General features: G+C 51.2%; 2 protein-coding genes across 2 annotated transcripts; one reads left to right on the top strand and one right to left on the bottom strand.

The window, feature by feature from the left end:
• Window positions 1–2429: 2429 nt before the first annotated feature.
• On the top strand, window positions 2430–4194 carry MGAT2 (alpha-1,6-mannosyl-glycoprotein 2-beta-N-acetylglucosaminyltransferase). The gene has a single exon (XM_082284145.1). It carries the CDS (start codon window positions 2460–2462, stop codon window positions 3789–3791), a length of 1332 nt encoding a protein of 443 aa, XP_082140271.1. The 5' UTR covers window positions 2430–2459; the 3' UTR covers window positions 3792–4194.
• Window positions 4195–5780: 1586 nt separating this feature from the next.
• On the bottom strand, window positions 5781–19143 carry DNAAF2 (dynein axonemal assembly factor 2; the record flags this gene model as incomplete). The annotated part of the gene is made up of 3 exons (XM_082282782.1): window positions 5781–6266; window positions 8025–8171; window positions 17203–19143. 3 exons carry the CDS (start codon window positions 19141–19143, stop codon window positions 5781–5783), a joined length of 2574 nt encoding a protein of 857 aa, XP_082138908.1.
• Window positions 19144–19175: the final 32 nt, after the last annotated feature.

Below are 19175 nucleotides of genomic sequence, written 5' to 3'. Positions count from 1 at the left end.
GCTGCTCCATGACTGGGGGATTGGAACAGCAGGGAACAAAGGTCCCTTGAGAAGTTTTTAGGAATCCCATGTCCTGGAACATGTGATGGCTTGGAGGCAGCACGTTGCACTGTTACTTCTGAAGGGGCAGTGAGGGGAGCTGGGGGAGCTTTAGGTTGGATATTAGGGAAAATTTCTTCATGGAAAGGGGGGTCTGGCACTGGGCACTGATGGAGTCCCCATCCCTGCGGGGATTTCAAAGCCCTCTGGGTGTGGCACCTGGGGGCGTGGGGCAGTGCTGGCCTTGGCAGTGCTGGGGAAGGGTTGGACTCAGTTTTAGAGGTTTTTCCCAATTTTAATGATTCCATGATTCTATGAATTACACCCTTCCCATGTAACCAGAGCTAACCCCGGGCTGATGCTGCTGCAAAGGGAGAAAGATTCCCACTGCAGCATCCCAGGGATTCCTCCTGGAAAAACACCTTTTGGGTGGAGCACACGATCAGGGGAGGCACAGAATCCTGGGCTCCTGTGGGACTCCAGGAATTTTGGATACAGATTTGGAAGTGTCTGTGCAGTGACCCAGAACCTCCCAGGGGAGCTGGCTGTGCTTCCCTGTGGGAATGTCATTCCCACAGTGACTTGGCTTCCCTTAATCCACTGCAAGCTGCTGGAATGGTGTGGAGAAGGGCAGGAGGCTGCTGGAGCCCTGTTTGCTTCCCAGCCATCACAGAATCCTGGGATGGTTTGGGAGGGAAGAGACCCTAAATCCCATCCCACCCCTGCCATGGCAGGGACACCTCCCACTGTGCCAGGCTGCTCCCAGCCCCAATGTCCAGCCTGGCCTTGGGCACTGCCAGGGATCCAGGGGCAGCCCCAGCTGCTCTGGCAATTCCAGCCCAGCCCCTGCCCACCCTCCCAGCCAGCAATTCCCAATTCCCAATCTCCCATCCAGCCCTGCCCTCTGGCACTGGGAAGCCATTCCCTGCCTCCTGTCCCTCCATGCTCTCAGCCAAGCCATCAGGGATGTGTTTATCCAGGTGCTGCCTGTGGAAAATTAGCAGAGGAATTCTTGCCATAATTGGTAATTCTAGATTTATTTTATTAAATCCTCATCATTTTAGAATAGCTTACGGATTATTCTCCTCATTCTAGAATGTCTTGTATTCCTGAAATTCTGTTATTATGAGGTGTTATCCCTGTAATCATAGAATTATTTGAAAATTTACAATTATGTTCTTACCTTATTCTTGCAGTTCTAGTTATTTTCTTACCTTATCCTCACAATTTCCAAATTATTTTCTTGTGTTCTTGCCATTCCAGCGATTTTAAATGCAATATTCTTGCAATTCTACACTTTTCCTGTTGCATTTTTGCCTTTCTAGAACTATTTTCTTCATATATTCTTGAAAATCTAGAAAAAAATTATTCTTGCAATCCTAGAAGGAACTTCTTTTTGTTACCATTCTAGATTTTATTATCTTACACTTTCAAATCTGTAAATATTTTCTTTTGTTCTTACCATCCTAGAACAATTTTCTCTTCTTTTGTGCCATTCTAGAACTATTTTATTGTGTCGTTCTTGCAATCCCGGAATAGTTTTATCTTACTGCTTTTGTCAACTCAGGATGGTTTTCTTACCTTGTCCTTACAATTCTAGAATTATTTTATCTTTCTCTATATATTATACTTGCCAATCTAGGATGGTTTCCTTAGCTTGTTCCTGCAATTCTAGAATTATTTTACTCTTACATTAATGTTGAAAACTTCGGAGTCATTTTATACTTGCAATTCTGGAATTAATATCTGAATCTTTGAATGCTGGAGAGAATTTCTTAATTCTTGCCATTCTAGAATGGGTTTATAATCTTAATGTTTCAAATCCAGAATGATTTTATTCTGTCAATTTTAGAATTATTTTCTTTCAATCTTAGAAGTATTTTCTTTCGATCTTAGAAATATTTTAGTCTTCCAATCCTACAATGATTTTATCTTATTCCTGCATTTCTAGACTGATTTTTCACCTAATTCTTGCCACTGCAGAATGATTTTTAACGTGCTGTTTTTCAAACCTAGTATTCCCTTATCTTCTATGTTACTCCCGCGAATCCCGGATGGTTTCCCGGTGTTGTCCTTGCGTTTCCAGAGTTATTTTCCCTTTTTTCCCCCATCCCGAAGGATTTCGCTGCCCCTTCCCGCCCCCCCACTCCCCTCACGCCTTGGCCCCGCCCCCTTTCGGCACCGCCCAATCAGCGCGCGGTGCGGCGGCGGCGGCTGCGCGGCCCCCATGCACGGCGGAAGCGCCGCGGAGTTGATTGACGGCTCTTGAAGCCAATGGCGGGGCAGCGGCGGCCGCGGCGGGCGGCCAATGGGGAGCGGCGACGTGTGCGCGCGGGGCGGCGGCAGCGCGCGCGCGCTGGGAGCGGGAGCGGCGGCGGCGGCGGCGGGAGCGGCGGAGCGGGGCCGCCGCCGCCGGGACGATGCGGCTGCGCGTCTACAAGCGCAAGGTGCTGCTGCTGGCGCTGGCGCTGGCGCTCTGCGCCCTGGCGCTCTGGGGCACCGGCGGCGGCGGGCGGCGGCGGCAGCAGCAGCAGCTGCAGCAGCAGCAGCGGGGCGGTCCCGGTAGCACCGGGGAGCCGCCGCGGGTTAGCGAACCCCCGCCGCCGGTGGCGCGCCGCCCCGCCGCCAACGCGTCGGCCGCCGTGGCGGCGGAGGTGCTGTCCGAGAACGCGACGCTGAGTTACCGCTCGCTCGTGTACCGCCTGAACTTCGACCAGCCGGTGCGGAACGCCGGGCGCTTCCCGGCGCGGCCCGACGTGGTGCTCGTGGTGCAGGTGCACGACCGCGCCGAGCACCTGCGGCTGCTGCTCGAGTCGCTGCGGCGGGCGGCGGGCGTGGAGAACGTGCTGCTGGTGCTGAGCCACGACCTGTGGGCCGAGGAGCTGAACCGGCTGGCGGCCCGCGTGGACTTCTGCCCGGTGCTGCAGGTGTTCTTCCCGTTCAGCATCCAGCTGTACCCGCGCGAGTTCCCGGGCCACGACCCCCGCGACTGCCCCCGCGACGTGGGCAAGGCGGCGGCGCTGCGCCTGGGCTGCATCAACGCCGAGTTCCCCGACTCGTTCGGGCACTACCGCGAGGCGCGGTTCGCGCAGACCAAGCACCACTGGTGGTGGAAGCTGCACTTCGTGTGGGAGCGCGTGCGGGCGCTGCGGGAGCACGCGGGGCCCGTGCTGTTCCTGGAGGAGGATCATTACCTGGCGCCCGACTTCTACCACGTCCTCAAGCAGCTCTGGGCCCTGCGCCAGCGCGAGTGCCCCGAGTGCCAGCTCGTGTCCCTGGGCACCTACAGCCCCGTGCGGGGCGGCTTTGCCGGCCGCGCCGACAAGGTGGAGATGAAGACGTGGAAGTCCACGGAGCACAACATGGGCATGGCCTTCGGCAGAGACACCTACCAGAAGCTCATCGAGTGCACGGACGCCTTCTGCACCTACGATGACTACAACTGGGACTGGACTCTGCAGCACTTGACTGTCTCTTGTCTTCCAAAGTTCTGGAAAGTGCTGGTTCCCGAAATCCCCAGGATTTTTCACACGGGGGACTGTGGCATGCACCACAAGAAATCCTGCAGACCGTCCACCCAGAGTGCCAAAATCGACTCTCTCTTGAACAGCAACCAACAGTACCTGTTTCCCGAGGTGATGAGTGTCAGTAAAAGGTACTCCATGGCTCCCCTGTCCCCTCACGTCAAGAACGGAGGGTGGGGAGACATCAGGGACCACGAACTCTGTAAGAGTTACCGCAGACTCCAGTGAGGATCCTCCTCGCAGCCGCCTTTTCTTCTTGAGTTGTCCCATTGTGTCTTTTACAGGCACACACGTGTATAAACAGCATTTATGAGTTGGTTTCTGCTTTAATATGAATAAACATTCTTGTTAAAGGTGTCCCAAAACAGTAATCTCTCATGTTTGGCAACCACGTTTTGGAAATGGGTGACGTGCTGCAGCCCCTACGCAAAAAGTGACCTGCTGCTGTGTTTGCTGGGAGGAGGAGGAGGTGGAGAACACTTTTAAGTGCATCTTTTTTGGTGCTTCAAAGCTCTGGTGGTGCCTGGGGTCCCACCCGGGGTCACCTCACGCCCGATCCCCGAGTCCCAGTTCAGTTGCGCTGTGTCAATGAATATATGAAGGATGAAAAAAATAAAATTTCATTGTTTTTACTATAAAACAATAGTAGATAAATATATGATTTTTTTAGTTCTGCCAAAATAAAAATTCTGTTGTTTTGTAAGCCTAGAGAAGTTCTTGATCGTCAGCAAAAAGATGATGTCATCTTGTGTTCCTAAAAAGTCAGGAGGGGAAGGAGGGGGGAGTTTCTGTTCTTTAATCCCGAGGGCTGGACATGTGCCATCACCCCTTCTAGCAGTGTGCATTTAATTTCATTAAATTTTTAATGATACTCATTAATTGAGGCAGAAAAGAGTAGCAAATTGGTGGCACACCACCTTTTTTGTCTGGATTTTTTTTAAAAAGTTGCTTTCAAATTAGCTGTGTAAAAACTGCTGCTGTGTGGTGGGAAGGGGCTGAGCTGGAGCCACAGAGCCGTCTGTTAATGCTCCGGCTGCTTTAATGCCACTCCTCTTTGAACTCGGCTGTGGCAGAAGCACCTCAGCAGCTTTTGTAGAACAGAGAAAGAGGTTAGAGAAAGGAAAATGCTGCTTTTTTCTTTTTCCAGGGGTTGTTTAACTACAGTTTTGCACGGTGATTGCTCCGTGTTCTGTTCCACTGGGTTGGGGCTGGTGCTGAAGCTGTGCTGGTGCCTCACCCTCGGAGACCTCTCCCAAAAAGCTGATGGGGTTAAGCTTAGCCCAGCAAAGCTCCAGCAGGATGTGCCACCAGGGAGGGTAAGGCAGGTGTTTTGGGCAGCTGTGGCTTCTGCTGAGTTCGGAAAGCAACGCTCACACCACACACCCAAACTCGTGTTTCACAGAGAACTGTGGCAGCAATGCCAGAGCAGCCCTGAAACGAGGCAAATTTAACTCTCCTCTAAAGCACCCCTGTGCCTTGTGGCACTCAAAACAGAAGTTGGTTCAGCAGCAGTGAGAAAGGGGAACAGGAAGTTTATTCTTAGATGTGTTCTCTTGGTTATTGTGCTTTAGAGAGGTGAGAAACGCTGAAACTTGAAGGAAACTGTGGAAAATAAATCTAATCTGGATAAAGAGAATCCATTTCACGAATTGTAAATACTTCAGAGCAGACATGCACCCAGAGGATGTTCTTGTGCAATGGTATTTGTTCAGCTGGGGGATATCTGGGTGCTGCAGATCTGAAGCACAGCACTAGGACGGAATGCAGCGTATAAATGTTGATTATTTCTAGGAGACTAATTAGAACTTCTCCGGATAATTAGAAATTTCATTTGATTGCTAAGAATCACTGCAAGTCTAATCCTGCAGTTAGCACCAAATGAAAGGTTTGGAAAATGATGAATACTGCTCAATTCCCGAGGGAGCTGTTAGACTAAGGATATATACAAATAATCCCTGAAACGTGGGAAGAGAATAAAAAATTTATGTAAACAATAAAGATATATTTTTTTTCCAGGAGCTCGAAGTCGCCTCCAACTGCAACTTTTAAGTAAAATTATTTCCGTACAATTGTTAAACTCCAAAAATTGTTAACAACATAAGGTTTTGATGTTGCACCAGTTTCAGTGGGAACCTCTCTGAGCCCTGAAGTCATCCACCAGCACATGGAAGTCAGAGCAAGCATCAAACAACAGAAAGAAATTCTAAAATAATGAAACTAATCCAACTCATAGAGCAAAGAATTCTGGAACACGACGGGGCAGTGCGTTCGGTGATCCCGCAGGATCTGCACGCTCCCGTCCTCGGGGTTCACCTCCCGCAGGATGGGGGAGCCTGCCCTGCTGCCCAGCTCTGGGGGTGGCTCCTCATCCCGACCCGCCATCAGTTTTCCTTGTTTTCCAGAGCCTGGGGCCGGGGCCGTGTCTCCTGCTGCAGCAGCACTTTCTAAATCGGGCTCCTTTCTCCCAGATCCGCCAGGAATCGCTGAACTGGTGTCAGGAGGTTCATGCTGCAAACAATGGTGTGAAGCACAGCCTACTTTTCCTATTGTTTCAGCTGTGGGAGCTGGGGTGGATCCTGCAGCACGTTCCTCAGCTGCAGGACAGTTTGTTTCTGCCTTTGTTTCAGGGTAGTTGCTGTTGGTCTTTCCAGCAAGGGCTCCCCCTGAGCTGCCAAGTGTTCCCTCTGCATCGCGTTCCTGTGGCTGTCAAGGAAATACATGAATTATTTTATAGCTGGAACAAACTGTGCACACGAAGACAGGAGAGATTTGTTTCTCCAACAGCTCAGCTCCACTGGGATAGTGCAAAGTGTCCCTGCCCATGGCAGGGGGGTGGAAGCAGATGATCCTTAAGGTTCCTTCCAACCCAGATCAGGTTGTGATTCCATGGTTCTCCTTCTAGAAGCCAAGTGAGCGGGTGCTGAGGTTTTCCTGCTCTTGTCTGGTGCATGGGAATGAGTGGCAGGGAGGTCGTTCTGCTTCTCCAGGGTTTCCTCTGCTCTAGGAAATGGGGCTGGGCAGAGGCCAAGCCGGAGCAGCAGCGGCCACTCACCACACCCAGCCTGATTTCCAAATCTCAGCAGCCAGAGAAATAGCCAGGGGATCTCTTGTTGCAAGGTTGGAACCTTGCAATTAGGGAAATTCCCAGCCTAATCCAGGAGCTAATCCAGGAATTGCGGTTTACCTCAGGAGAGGAGGAACTGGGAGAGGTGCTGTCCAAACAGCAGTTCCCCAGTTTCTCCATTAGTGGGTGTTTTGGCAAAAAAACGCTGGTAATTTGTAGGTCCCTGCCACTGGAGAGTCAGGATCAGGTAGGGACCTATCCAAGAGCAGCTGGATTCATGGATCCACAGACAGAATCTTTCTCACACTCCCAAACCACTGCTCACTCCAGCAGGAAACACAAACACCAGTCAGGCCTTTCCAAATGGGACAATTCTCCCACATGAACGCGATCCTGGATACCCTGAGTTGGAAAGGACCCTCAAGAATCATCGATCCCCACTCCTGGCCCCACACAGGAGCAGGAGTGGGATGATTTAAGGTATCTCAGCTGCCCTTTCTTAGTTCCCATCTGCTCTCCAACACTTTGAATTTCATTTTCCTATGTACAACCCACACCAGCTGTGAAAGTTAAGCTGGATCCACTATCTCTAGGAAACTCCTCGGACCTCCAGCCCAGTTCCAGAGGTCATGTGCTTTGTTTGAACTTGCCTCCCAATAAACACACTAACCCCATCTGCAGTCCCCAGTTCATGGCCACTGCAGTGACCTGACAGTTCCTGCTTTTTATGTTTCCTTTAAGAAAAGTTTCCTCTGAATTTTGGATGTGATGCCTGCCCAGAAATCTCAGTGAACATGGGGGGATTACCTCACATTTTCCTCCTCACAAAATTAACATTTTGGTTTCTTCATCTGCCCATCTATTTTGCCAAGGGAGGACAGTTTAATCCCGTGGCAGATCCCAGAAACAGCCTGTCTTGTTCTAGACAGAGGAACAGAGCCTGAATGAGGCCTGAAACTACAAGGATTGAATTTGAGACCAGTGTGTAAGACTAATAGCCTCATGTTTAATTATCTACACAACAGGAACCACCAAGTATTCAAATACATGGACTGAATAAAGATGAGACAGAATTTTTCCCAGACAAAACCCTCTAGGATTTGTCTACCTGTACAAGGCTGAGAGAGTGAACTATTCCCGCAAAGAAAAAGCACTTTCTAAAATGATTGGAGCACAGTTCTCCATCTTCCAAATGAAATACAGGAAGTTTCAATCCTTTGGTCACATTAAATGGCACAAACACTTCTGAAAACTGACATTTACACTTGCAAACAACCCCAGTCCTGGGTTTCCCCTGCTTCCTCAGGACAAAACAGGAACAAAGCTGTTTCAGTGGGATTTGACAGGAGCTTGCTGAAGAACATAAATCAGCCTGTGCTGCTCCCAGAGATCCTTACCTCCACCCTGATTTGAATTCTGTCCTCAGTAACATCCAGCACTTCAATTAATGGCTGGCTTTCCAGTGCTGATTGGGAGCAAGGGGAAGGGCAGAAAGCAGTGCCTAGAAATCCATCAACGTTCTCTTCACTGACAAACAACCTTTCCTAAAGAAAAAGAGAGAAAACAGCACGTTATGTTCTTTTTGTGCTAAACTTCAGGGGTATTTGGGCTAAAAACTCACTGCAAAGAAAGCCAGGACAGAGTTTCACACCACACTCGTGTCTTGACAGAGAAATTCTAAGTCAGACATTCAGAGAATGAGGTGAAATGAATTAAGATCAGTGCTTAGCACATTTTGCTTGAAATTACAAATCTGCATCATATCAAATATAAAAAATATTATTTCTCTCTTTGGATGGGTGACTAATATATAGATTTAGACCCTCTCTGAAAAATTATTTGTACCAACCTCGTTCCTGTCCTCACCTGTCTTAACACCACGAAGGTGTCAGACTGCTGTGGGCTTGCTTCCTGTCTGTCTTTAGGAAAACACAAACACCTCCTTGGAGAGGCACTGCAGGATCTCTGCTCCAAGATCAGATCTGGAATACTCAGGGCTGTATCCATTTCACACCCAGCCACCGAGGCTGCTCAGATCTCCAGCAGACAAGAGAGTTGGAAAAAAAAAAGGAGAGGTATCCACAGGCAGAGACACAGCCTGGGGCGTGCTTCCAGGCTGTTCATATGCACTTCATCAACAACCTGGAACGTGTTGCTACAGGTTTAAAGATTTAAATCCATTGCAGGTAATTAAAGGTCCTAAAATATATCCTGGAGGGGCTGTTTCATAGGAACTGCAGAGCTTCCCTGTCCTTGTGTTATTCCTGCATCATCTGTGTAGGCTGAGGGTAAGGACAGACACAATAAAAATGGTCTGACCTAGAGGAGTAGTTTAGGTTCTAGGAATTACCTTCCTTATTTAATTGGAAATAACAGGGAGAAGTTGCAAACCTTCCACATTAAGTCAACACTTTTAAATTTCTCGGTCCAGTTCAACCCTCTTGTCAATCCAATGAAAGTTAAATTCAATTATCACTGACATCTTGCAGACCGAGAAGCAAAAAGGCAATTCTGCACATTTTTGGCCCCCTGTGGATGGAGCCTTATGCACAGCCAGATGTCACATTGTGTGTGAGGTACAAAATTTAAGTGTCATCTTGGAAAAAAAACCCAAACAAAACAGGACTGGAAAAATAAGCCAGAATCCTATTTTTTCCACTAGTTAAATTAGAAATCACAATATGGAAAGTCATAACATACATACTGTTGGTTTTCCAAGGCAGAGGATTGAATTCATTTTCTATCCAGGAAGATTACAATCCAGGCAAACAGCCAACACTGGATGCTGGGATGGTTTGGGGAGAGATTAAAGTGCAGCAGAGCTGCCCTGACAGAAAACCCTCTCGGAAAACAGCTACTTCTTGCATTTCTGCATGCAAAGCCTAAAATTCTTATTCCCCTGTGCTGCATCCTCTCCTGCCTGTCAGAGAGGGATCTGCCAGAGCTTTAGGCTTGTGGAAATACTCTGCAGAGTTCAGGGGAAGGTGTCAGAGCACAGAAACAAGGCAGGGGCTGCAGACACAAAATCTGTGCAGCACCGAAACTCCCACAAGCTCCTGAACTCGATCCTTGGGCAGCTCAGGAGAAGAATTCCCAGCTCTGCCACGGATTGCTTGGCCCACACAGCACAGACAGACAGCTCAGACTCCCTTGGAGGGGATTTGGGAACACTGCCGAGCTCTGGTGCCCTGCCTGCACTTCCAAGGAGAGCAAAGCACAACCCTCCTCACCCAGCTGAAAAATAAAAGTCATGGAATCATGGGATGGTTTGGCTTGGAAGGGACCTTACAGCTCATCTCGTTCCAACCGCCTGCCATGGGATGTATTTCAGGACCTTTAATTACCTTCCACTAGACCAGGTTGCTCCAAGTCCCATCCTACATTTCCTACATAAAATGAGGAAAATAATCTCTTTTCCCTCTGAATCTGCATCTGGCACCCATGGCTGTGTGAGGGACACCCATTCCTCCTCAGCGCAATCAGGACTTTGCAATTTGGCAACAAACCCACGGAACCTTTCTGGAGATTTTCTTCCTGATTAAAAGCAAAAGAATTTGTTTTCTTCACAGAAAATATTGTTAAAAAAGAAAAACTGAACGAGAGGTTTATTATCAGGATAAGGCTCTTCCCCCAGAGGGTGCTGGGCACTGCCCAGGCTCCCCAGGGAATGGGCACGGCCCCGAGGCTGCCAGAGCTCCAGGAGCGTTTGGACAGCGCTGCCAGGGATGCCCAGGGTGGGGTTGTTGGGGGGTCTGTGCAGGGCCAGGAGCTGCCCTGGATGATCCCTGTGGGTCCCTTCCCACTCAGGATATTCCATGATTCTACGATTAATCAGTACTTTAAATGAGGATAAAAACTGCTTGTGATGTTCCGTTAACTTTGACTCGTTACTGCAAAACCAATTTTACCACGTGTGATCCCAGCCCAACACCGAATTCCCATAAATATTTACCATGTAAAAAGTACCATTTTTATCCCATCCCTACGCCGTGGCCTGCCATAAATCATGGCACCTGGGATGTGTTTGTTTTCAATAAGGTGATTATCATTAGCCTGCTCCACCAGCCAGCCACTGTAACTCAGACTTTGCATTCACGGGGAGCACACACCGAGGCATTTATATTACTGCAGATGTTATCAAAGCACAGACCTTGGGAAAAAATGGTTCAGGAATTTATTCTAAAGCCTGCTCTGCTTTCCAAGCCAGAGCAAACAGAGGACAACCATCTGCAGCTGATTTCAATGACCCTGTAAAATAATTCTTCAATTTGAGCAGTTTATTTTCTGGTATTTATGATACTCTCTTAGCAACTTCGAATTTAATTTGTTTTTCCCTGCACATACTGTCATCTGCTGTTTGGTACACATTCATTTTTCCCTGTGACTAAACTGAGACCAAATTAACATAAACGTTAGCAGGGATGACTTTGGTTTCTGAACACTTCATCATTCAAACCCGTCCTTGTGTCTCACAGCGCCGACAGCGCAAAGCCGGTCCCCTCACGGCTGCCCTCAGCACTCAGATGGGTTTATTCTGCCTTAATTTATCCAAATTGAAGACAGTTTCCATCCAGAGTTACCTCCCACGCAGGCTGCAAGTTTGAAAAGCAGGACAGATTTCATGCTTGAATTATTTTTGTGGCTCCTGTAATGAGAGGATCAGGGAATCTCAGAATGGTTTGGGTTGGGAGGGGATTTAAATCCCATCCAGTTCCAACCCTGCCATGGGCAGGGACACCTTCCACTATCCCAGGTTGCTCCAAAGCCCATCCAACCTGGCCTTGGACACTTCCAGGGATCCAGGGGCAGCCACAGCTTCTCTGGTCAAAACCCAACAAGTCATGCCAGTATGGAAAAGGACCTGGATCCACGGATTTCCTGATCTCTGAGTCTGTGGGGTCCCAGCACAAAGCAGCTCAACCTGAGAATTTGAAGCTCAAAGTGTTGGTGCATGTAATGAAAAGAAAACTTTCCCGAGGTGCTCATGGCTGCAAAGATTCAACAGCTCCAAAGAAGCTTTGATGAGCTTCATCAGTAGGTTAATAATATTTCCTGACATAACTGTTTTGTGTAGTCACGTTATTCCCAAAATGCAGCTACCAATTAAAGACTATTCAGAAATTAGTTTGTTTTATAGCAGAAGCAAACTAATTATGGTCCTTAATGTAGCTTGGGAAAGAGATTACTTTGAAAAACGTGAAATAATAAGTTTGTTGTGTTCTCCTTCTTTGTCCTTCTCTGACCTCCCAAAAAACTTGCCAAGAGTCTTGAAGTGCTGAGCGCAGAATTAACTGAAGCAAAAATAAACTGTTGCAGGATTACATACAACAGCCCCAGCTTCCAGCAGCATCTTCTTAGAAGTGACCCCTGACTGTTACAATAATTCTTTATAGTAGCTTGGAAATTGAAAATTATAACCCTGACTTCCAAAGAAACTGTGTAACAACTCCAGAGACCTTGGGAATGAGGGCAAAATTGCTCTCTGGGATGGATTTCTCCCTGAAAGGTGGCAAAGGTTTAAAACATCCATGTCTTACACTTCCTAACATGGCTCTCAAGGTTTCATGCTCGGTTGAGTCTTCAACCAAGGAAAACATTTATCCACAAGAGCCCTAATTCTGAGCTCACCCAGCACAAGGACAGCCCAGCACGGCCCACAGGAGCACTTCCAGCCCATGGCCTTTTCCACGTGCTCCCAGTGCCAGGAGCAATGTAACTCTGCCACCTACAGCTCCACCCAAGTGATGTAGGGAAATTTAGATGGGATATTGGGAAGGAATTCCTGGTTGTGAGGGTGGGCAGGCCCTGGCACAGGGTGCCCAGAGCAGCTGTGGCTGCCCCTGGATCCCTGGCAGTGTCCAAGGCCAGGCTGGACATTGGGGCTTGGAGCAGCCTGGGACAGTGGGAGGTGTCCCTGCCCATGGCAGGGGTGGCACTGGATGGGCTTTAATGTCCCTTCCCATCCAAACTATTCTAGGATTCTGTGATGATTAAGTGCCACCAAAAGAGGATGGGATAAGGTGATCTAAGCTGATCCAGCCCGGCCTTGGACACTTCCAGGGATCCAGGGGCAGCCACAGCTGCTCTGGGCACCCTGTGCCAGGGCCTCTCCACTCTCCCAGGGAGGTAATTCCTTCCCAATCTCCCATCCATCCCTGCCCTCTGGCACTGGGAAGCCATTCCCTGTGTCCTATCCCTCCATCCCTTGTCCCCAGTCCCTCTCCAGCTCTCCTGGAGCCCCTTCAGGCCCTGCAAGGGGCTCTGAGGTTTCCCTGGATCATTCCCTTCTCCAGGTGAACATTCCCAGCTCTCCCAGCCTGGCTCCAGAGCAGAGGAGCTCCAGCCCTTGGGGCATCTCCATGGCCTCTCTGTACCTGCTCCAACATCTCCACATCTTTTTTACCAGCTGCTTTCTGAAGGAAAAAGCACCAGGAGCTTCCAAAGGATCTCCTTCACCAGGCGCTGGTGGCTGTGCCAAGCAGAAAAATCACATCCATGTAGAACATCCTGCGTGGAGGCCTCAACACTCCCAGAAAAGTTAAACAAAACTTCCCTATCTCTGAGCAATTCCCATTTGGATCCCTCACACACAGCATAACTCAGACTTAGCTCCAGCCATGAACTCCTCAGGAATGTTTCGTATAATATTTTTCAGCCTGTAAATGTGAAAAAAAAGCAATGCATAGGAAACCAGAGGAAATATTTCCTCTGTTTTCCTCTGCTCCCTGCTGTTCCCTGGAGCCCCAGGGGGGTTTACGTGAGTTAAATCCTAATATTCTCCATAAGATCTGACAGGGTTTTTTTTAGGAAAGGGATGGGCTGGCTGCAATTCCCTGCCCAGCAAGGGGTACCCGGCGGGAAGCACTGATCAGGGGACTGAGCACACATCCTCTGAACAAACCCATTCCAGGCCTCTGAGAAGGGCAGGAAGGGTGTGAATCGGCCTGAAAGGGAATTCCTACATGAACCAGTCTTTTTCTAACCCCATGAAAATGAACAGACACGACCCCAAAACTGCTGGCAGAATGAATTATCTGCCCAATGTGTTTCACATGCTCTGAGAACTGAGCCCCCTAGTCTCAGTAGCTCCATACACCCGCAGAAAACTGCTCTTTATTCCTGTTAGGAATCGAGCCTTTAACCCCAGGAAGCCAAACATTCCAAGACAGTGCTTTCCAAAGGCACAGTTTCCATAATTGCCCAGCTCCAGCACTACCATAAACCAGGACACACTGGGACATGTTCTCAGAAACCCTGCCTGGCAGGCTTACAAATTTTATTAATGGTTATTTAACTCCCAACCATTCTTCCTTCGTCATTTTCTCCCCAGGCTGTGTTGTCTGGAAATGAAGGGGAACTCTCTGATGCAGGAGTTTCCTAGGCCTGAATTCCCAGGATCTAAGCAAAAGGTAAAGAAGGTTATAGCAGATGAACTGCAGTGAAGAGTAATGGAGGGAGCACAGCCCACGGCTGGTACTTCGAGGCAAAGAGCAGTGGGGAAATCAGGCAGCTTCCTCAGGTCATGAGGCTCTGTTTCCTGGAAAAACAGGGCCTGGAGCAAGCCCTTCAGAAGGATCAGCACTGTGGTCTCTGGTGCAGTGACTGAGCACCAGGGCAGTGACAAAAGATGGCTTTTAAACCCCTGAAATACGTGACCCTAAGCCCACGACATCCAAAGTTCTGGAATCTTTGTTTTTATAGGATTTCTAGTCACTGTAACAAGTCATAGAATCATTAAGACAGAAAAGACTTCCAGGATCATCAAGTCCAACTGCAGTGTGGACATTATGGTTTAGCCAAGGAGTGAAACTACTCAGTTAAAGTCCAGGGAGGACCAGGGCACTGTAAAGATTTCCTGAAAAGAAGCACTTGCTGGGGTGGGAATTCCAACTGCTCAGCATCTATGGAAACTGAGCTCTAAATAGATCATCTTCCAGCACGGGGATTCAGCCACAGCTCACTACAAAAGGAAAAGCAGCCCTTGAAGTTCTGTTTCAAGCATGGTGTTCTAAGGACAAGCTCAACTCATATGTGGATCAGACCAACTTCCAAGAAGGAATTGGCAGTTAATGGGAATGAGCTGGGCAGGCAGCCTCACAGGGCACTGAACAGCCACCGTGGCAGGAGCTACCGATGAGGGGCAGATTCTGAACTAACCCAGTGAGGAATCTCTTCCATGGAACAACACAGCAACCCTGGGTCTCCAGCAAGAAGCAACTTCCCAGAATAGAGCAGAGTAGGAATTCCATAGCTGTTAAAAACACGGGGCCTAGAGCAACCTGGGATAGGGGAAGGTGTCCCTGCCTATGGCAGGGGTGGAACTGGATGAGGTTTAAGATCCCTTCCAACCCAAACCATTCCATGATTCCCTTTTGCCAGGCACTATCCTCTGGCAGCGCTGCTGTGGGAGAGGAGATGACCAACAAGCAGATTGGGAGGTGCAGGATAAAATTCCTGCTCGCCTCAGCCCCCAAAGCTCCCTGAAGGCATTGACAGGGCACTGCTCTGTGCACTCTGCAATGACTGATGCAACTCATTCCGGGTCTCAGGGCACAGCTCTGATTTATAGAACGAGACTCAAGGCAGAAAAACCCCCAAGGTGGCATCAGACAAATTGGAGACATCAACATAAGTAGAAGAAAAGCGACCAGGAACAAATAATGGCCACAAGGCAGCATGTAATAGTGGCTCTAATTAAATATTCATTTTTCTCGCTTCACTCTGAGCGAGTGCAGCTCTCAGGCACTTTGGGGAAATAGCACAGATTAAAAAAAAGCAAACAGGACAAATGACTTCAAGTTTATTTCTCCTGCTTCAATTTGCAGGCCCAATGTCCAAAATGACTGGAGGCCAGGAGAATCTCTTGGAGTCTGCTGTGAATGAATGGCTGGGAAGCTGATGACTAATACCCAATCTCTTTCTCCTACTCCACCCAAAACATTTTGCAATATATAATAAAATCAGCAAATTCGAGGGGTTTTTATACCTCACAAAGCCAAAATCTCATTACTGGGTGGCCTTTTAACAACTTTCAATCACAAAATGTTCCTCCACTTGCAGTAACAAATCCATAGACCAAACTTCCAACTATTAGTGCAGCCACCAACCCAGCACCACCACCATGTTCACCAGCAAACCATGTTCTCAAGTGCCACATCCACAGGTTTTTTGAGCATTTCCAGGGATGGTGAATCCACCAGTGCCCTGGGCAGTCTCTGTACCTGCACAGAAAACAGGCAGGAGTTTACACAGTGGCTTTTCTGACGTGGCAGCAGCAGCAGCCAGTGCCAGATCACAGCACTGAACAGCAGCACTGAGCGTTCTGTGGCCCCACTTGCACAGACTTGCAGGCTCCTGCTCTGGTAAAAGCAAAGGAAATGCTCTGCAAACAGCTCAGCGTGGGTGGTTCTCCATAAATTCATCATCTTTGATACTTCCCCGAAATGATCAGCTCCTCCTTCACAGGAATTGCTGCTGTAAAAGGTGTGCGGCCGCTAAATGGGAAATCAAATGTGGTTTCAGCTACGCAAACAATAATTGGATAAATATCTTTCAAAATCATGCACAAGTTATTTCTAGTTGTAGGGATGGAGCAATTAAGCTGCTCCAAGCCAAGTCTATCCCAGTGGATACACTTGAAGCCTGCCAGCTTCCTGGACTTGCATTCCCACTGCACGTGATCCAAACTGCAGAGGATTTTATTGCTCTCAACTCAGGCCAAACTCCAAATCCCATGGCTGGAAGGTTACACAAGAACTGTGCAACTTTAATCCCTGCTCATGAGAAACTGTCTGAAAATCTGAGCTCACAGAGTAATGTGGTTCTCCACAAAACTTGTGTGAGCGGCTCTGGACAGAGAGTGTCACAAGGTGGGCATCCCTCTGGGGACACTGCCAGCTCCCAGCAGACACTGTCACCTGGATGCAGCCACCCCACTTTCTCCCATCACGGGAGACCAGCAACCATAAAATTATAAAATACTAAACTAGAATCATATTCAGACAGAGAAGATGAAGATTTACCCTAGCAAACTGGGACAGTTCACAGCTGCTGTTTGCTGTTCTGCTCTGGTTGAACTAATGGGGGTTCCTGTGGCTGTAAATGGGAATTCTGCCCCCAAAATACGGATGCAGGGACACTCCCCCTACAATTCCTGACAGTGTATGCACACGTGTGTAAATCTGGTGTATCATAAAAATCTTTCTTCGTGTGAACAGGCTGCATGAGCAATGTACAGGGCTTTAAAAGTGAACACTAAGGACATAAAGGACATAGGCGACGTTTTCATTCATCACCAGAACTTCCCTCAGAAAAAAATTTGTATGAGAGGCAGAAGCCATTCCAATTCCAAGGATGAAGGTGTCAGCTCCATGGTGTGACCTTGGAGCTGCTCGTACAAGACTCGCACAAATCAGGTCACTGCACTGACATCCGGGAGCATCTCTCGGAGGAATCAGCTTCCGTCACGACCAGCTTTGAACTCACCCTCACACCTCCCTGAGACACCGCTCAAACAGCAGCCACACCCAGCAGCGGCACTCGGGGCGGGTGGCACCCCGAACGTGCCACTGTTACCTGCAGAGCTGAGGGGTCGAGGCCGAAGCTGAACTTCTCCCAGAGCCCGGTGCTGCCGGGGGCCTTGGCGAGCCCCACCACGGCGTTGTGGGCAGAGACGCTGACGCTGCTCTCGGGGGACACGAGCCTGGCTGCGGGAGGGAACTGCAGGAACAGGGCGAAGGCACCGCTGTCGGTGCAGAAGCTGAGGCTGTAGTGGTGGGTGCCCACCTCCCCGTGGAGGCTCTGGGGCTGGATGCCGGGCACGAGCAGGAGCAGCGTGAGGGACGCCTCGTCCTGCCGGGCACGGAAGGGAGGGCACGTGGCCATGTCGCTGGGGTGGCCCTCTGAGGCCTGCGGAGGGGTGTTCCCGCTGGGCATGGCTGGCTCGGGGCTGGCCATGGGGGAAGCAGCAGCGGAGCGGGGCAGTGGCAGGTCCGGGGGCTCGGTGGGTGGTTCTGCGGGTGGATCAGCCGGTGGATCAGCGAGGGGATCAGTGGCAGGTTCGGTGAAGGGTTCAGAGCGGGGGTCAGTGGTTGGATCAGCGGGGGATTCAGCAGGGGGTTCAGAGGTTGGATCAGTGGCAGGTTCAGCAGGGGAGTCAGCAAAGGCCTCAGAGGTTGGATCAAGGGGAGTTTCAGCCGGGGGTTCAGTGAGGGGATCAGCGGGTGGATCACAAAGTGGTTCTACGGGGCGTTCAGCGGCTGGTTCAGCGAGGGACTCGGCAGACGCACCAGCGGGTGGGTCAGCGGGGGGTTCGGCGGGTGGATCACCGGGCTCCCCGCCGCCCCACGTGCTTCGGGCCGCGCCGCCAGGGCCGCGTTCCGGGGGAGGAGCCGCTCCGCCGCCCGCCTCTGCCGCCTCTGCCGGCCCCTCGGCAGCGGGCTCGGCCCCCTCCAGCCGCTCCTCGACCGGGGCCGGCGGTTCCCGCGGGCCGGGCGGCGGCACCACGGGCAGCGTCACCTGCAGCTGCCGCTGGGCCCGGTTGAAAGCGGCCCGCCCGCCGCGCTCGTCCACGTCGTAGGGGAGGTGGAGCCGCAGGCGATAGGCGGGACGCTGCGAGTCCAGCCGCAGCTCCCGCCCGCGAATCTCCAGCTCCGCCTGCTCGGCAGAGCGCAGCAGCGGTAGCTCCACGGTCACAACTAGCTCCCGCGGCACCGGGCTGGGCGCCGAGTCGCGGCAGTGCCGGTAGTCCTGCAGGTCCACGTAGGAGCGGTGGCGGATGCTCCAGCGCGGCGTGGTGGGGCCGGAGGGCGGCGGGGGCGCGGCGGGTGAGGAGCCTCCGGGGGCGGGCGGCGGGGCGGCGGCGGGCGGGAAGGGGAAGGGCGGCAGCGGGGAGTCTCCGTCGTCGGGTGGCTTTGGGGCGCCTCCGGGCAGCGGGGAGCGGAGGATGGGTGCCTGCGGGACGCCCTTGTAGGAGACTCCTCGCAGGACGGTGGCGTTGTTGCGGTCCAGCCCCACCCCGCAGTGCCTCTCCACAGCGTCCAGCGCCGTATCGCAGAGCAGGCGGCGGAAGCGGGCGCTGCGGGCGGCCAGGCGCAGCGCGGCCGGGTGGAACACCACGTCGTACAGAAGGCGGCGGCGGCCGGCGGGGCGCAGCTCCTCGCGGCCCGGGGCCAGGCTGTAGGGCAGCTCCCAGCGCTGTCCGCCGCGCTCGGCGCGGGCCCGCGGCTCCCCCATCAGCGCGTTGCTGCAGACATTGATGTAGCAGCGGCGGGAGCCCGCCTGGCTCGTCCGTAGCACGAAGCCCGGCGTCGGGTGCACGAAGCGCACCTCCACGCCGCGCTCCCGCTCCAGCGCCGCCACCTCCTCCTCGTATAGCCGGCGCTGCTCGGGGTCGGTCAGCTCGGCCGCGTACTCGGCGAACAGCGCACGGAACCGCTCGTCGCGGAAGGCGCGCTGGAGCCGCTCCGCCTCTTCGGCGCTGAGGTCTAGGTCGTGCAGCCGCCCCGCGCCCGCCATGGCCCCGGCACGGCCCGGCCCGGCGGGAGCGC

The sequence above is a fragment of the Coloeus monedula genome (assembly GCF_965178545.1).
Source record: "Coloeus monedula genome assembly, chromosome: 6".
Classification (NCBI taxonomy): Eukaryota; Metazoa; Chordata; class Aves; order Passeriformes; family Corvidae; genus Coloeus; species Coloeus monedula.
Note: the sequence above shows the minus strand (reverse complement) of the source record. Positions and strands in the feature narration are given on the sequence as shown.

Excerpts from the sequence above, each read along its gene's own strand:
- MGAT2 (XM_082284145.1), top strand. The coding sequence starts at position 2,460 with ATGCGGCTGCGCGTCTACAAGCGCAAGGTGCTGCTGCTGGCGCTGGCG.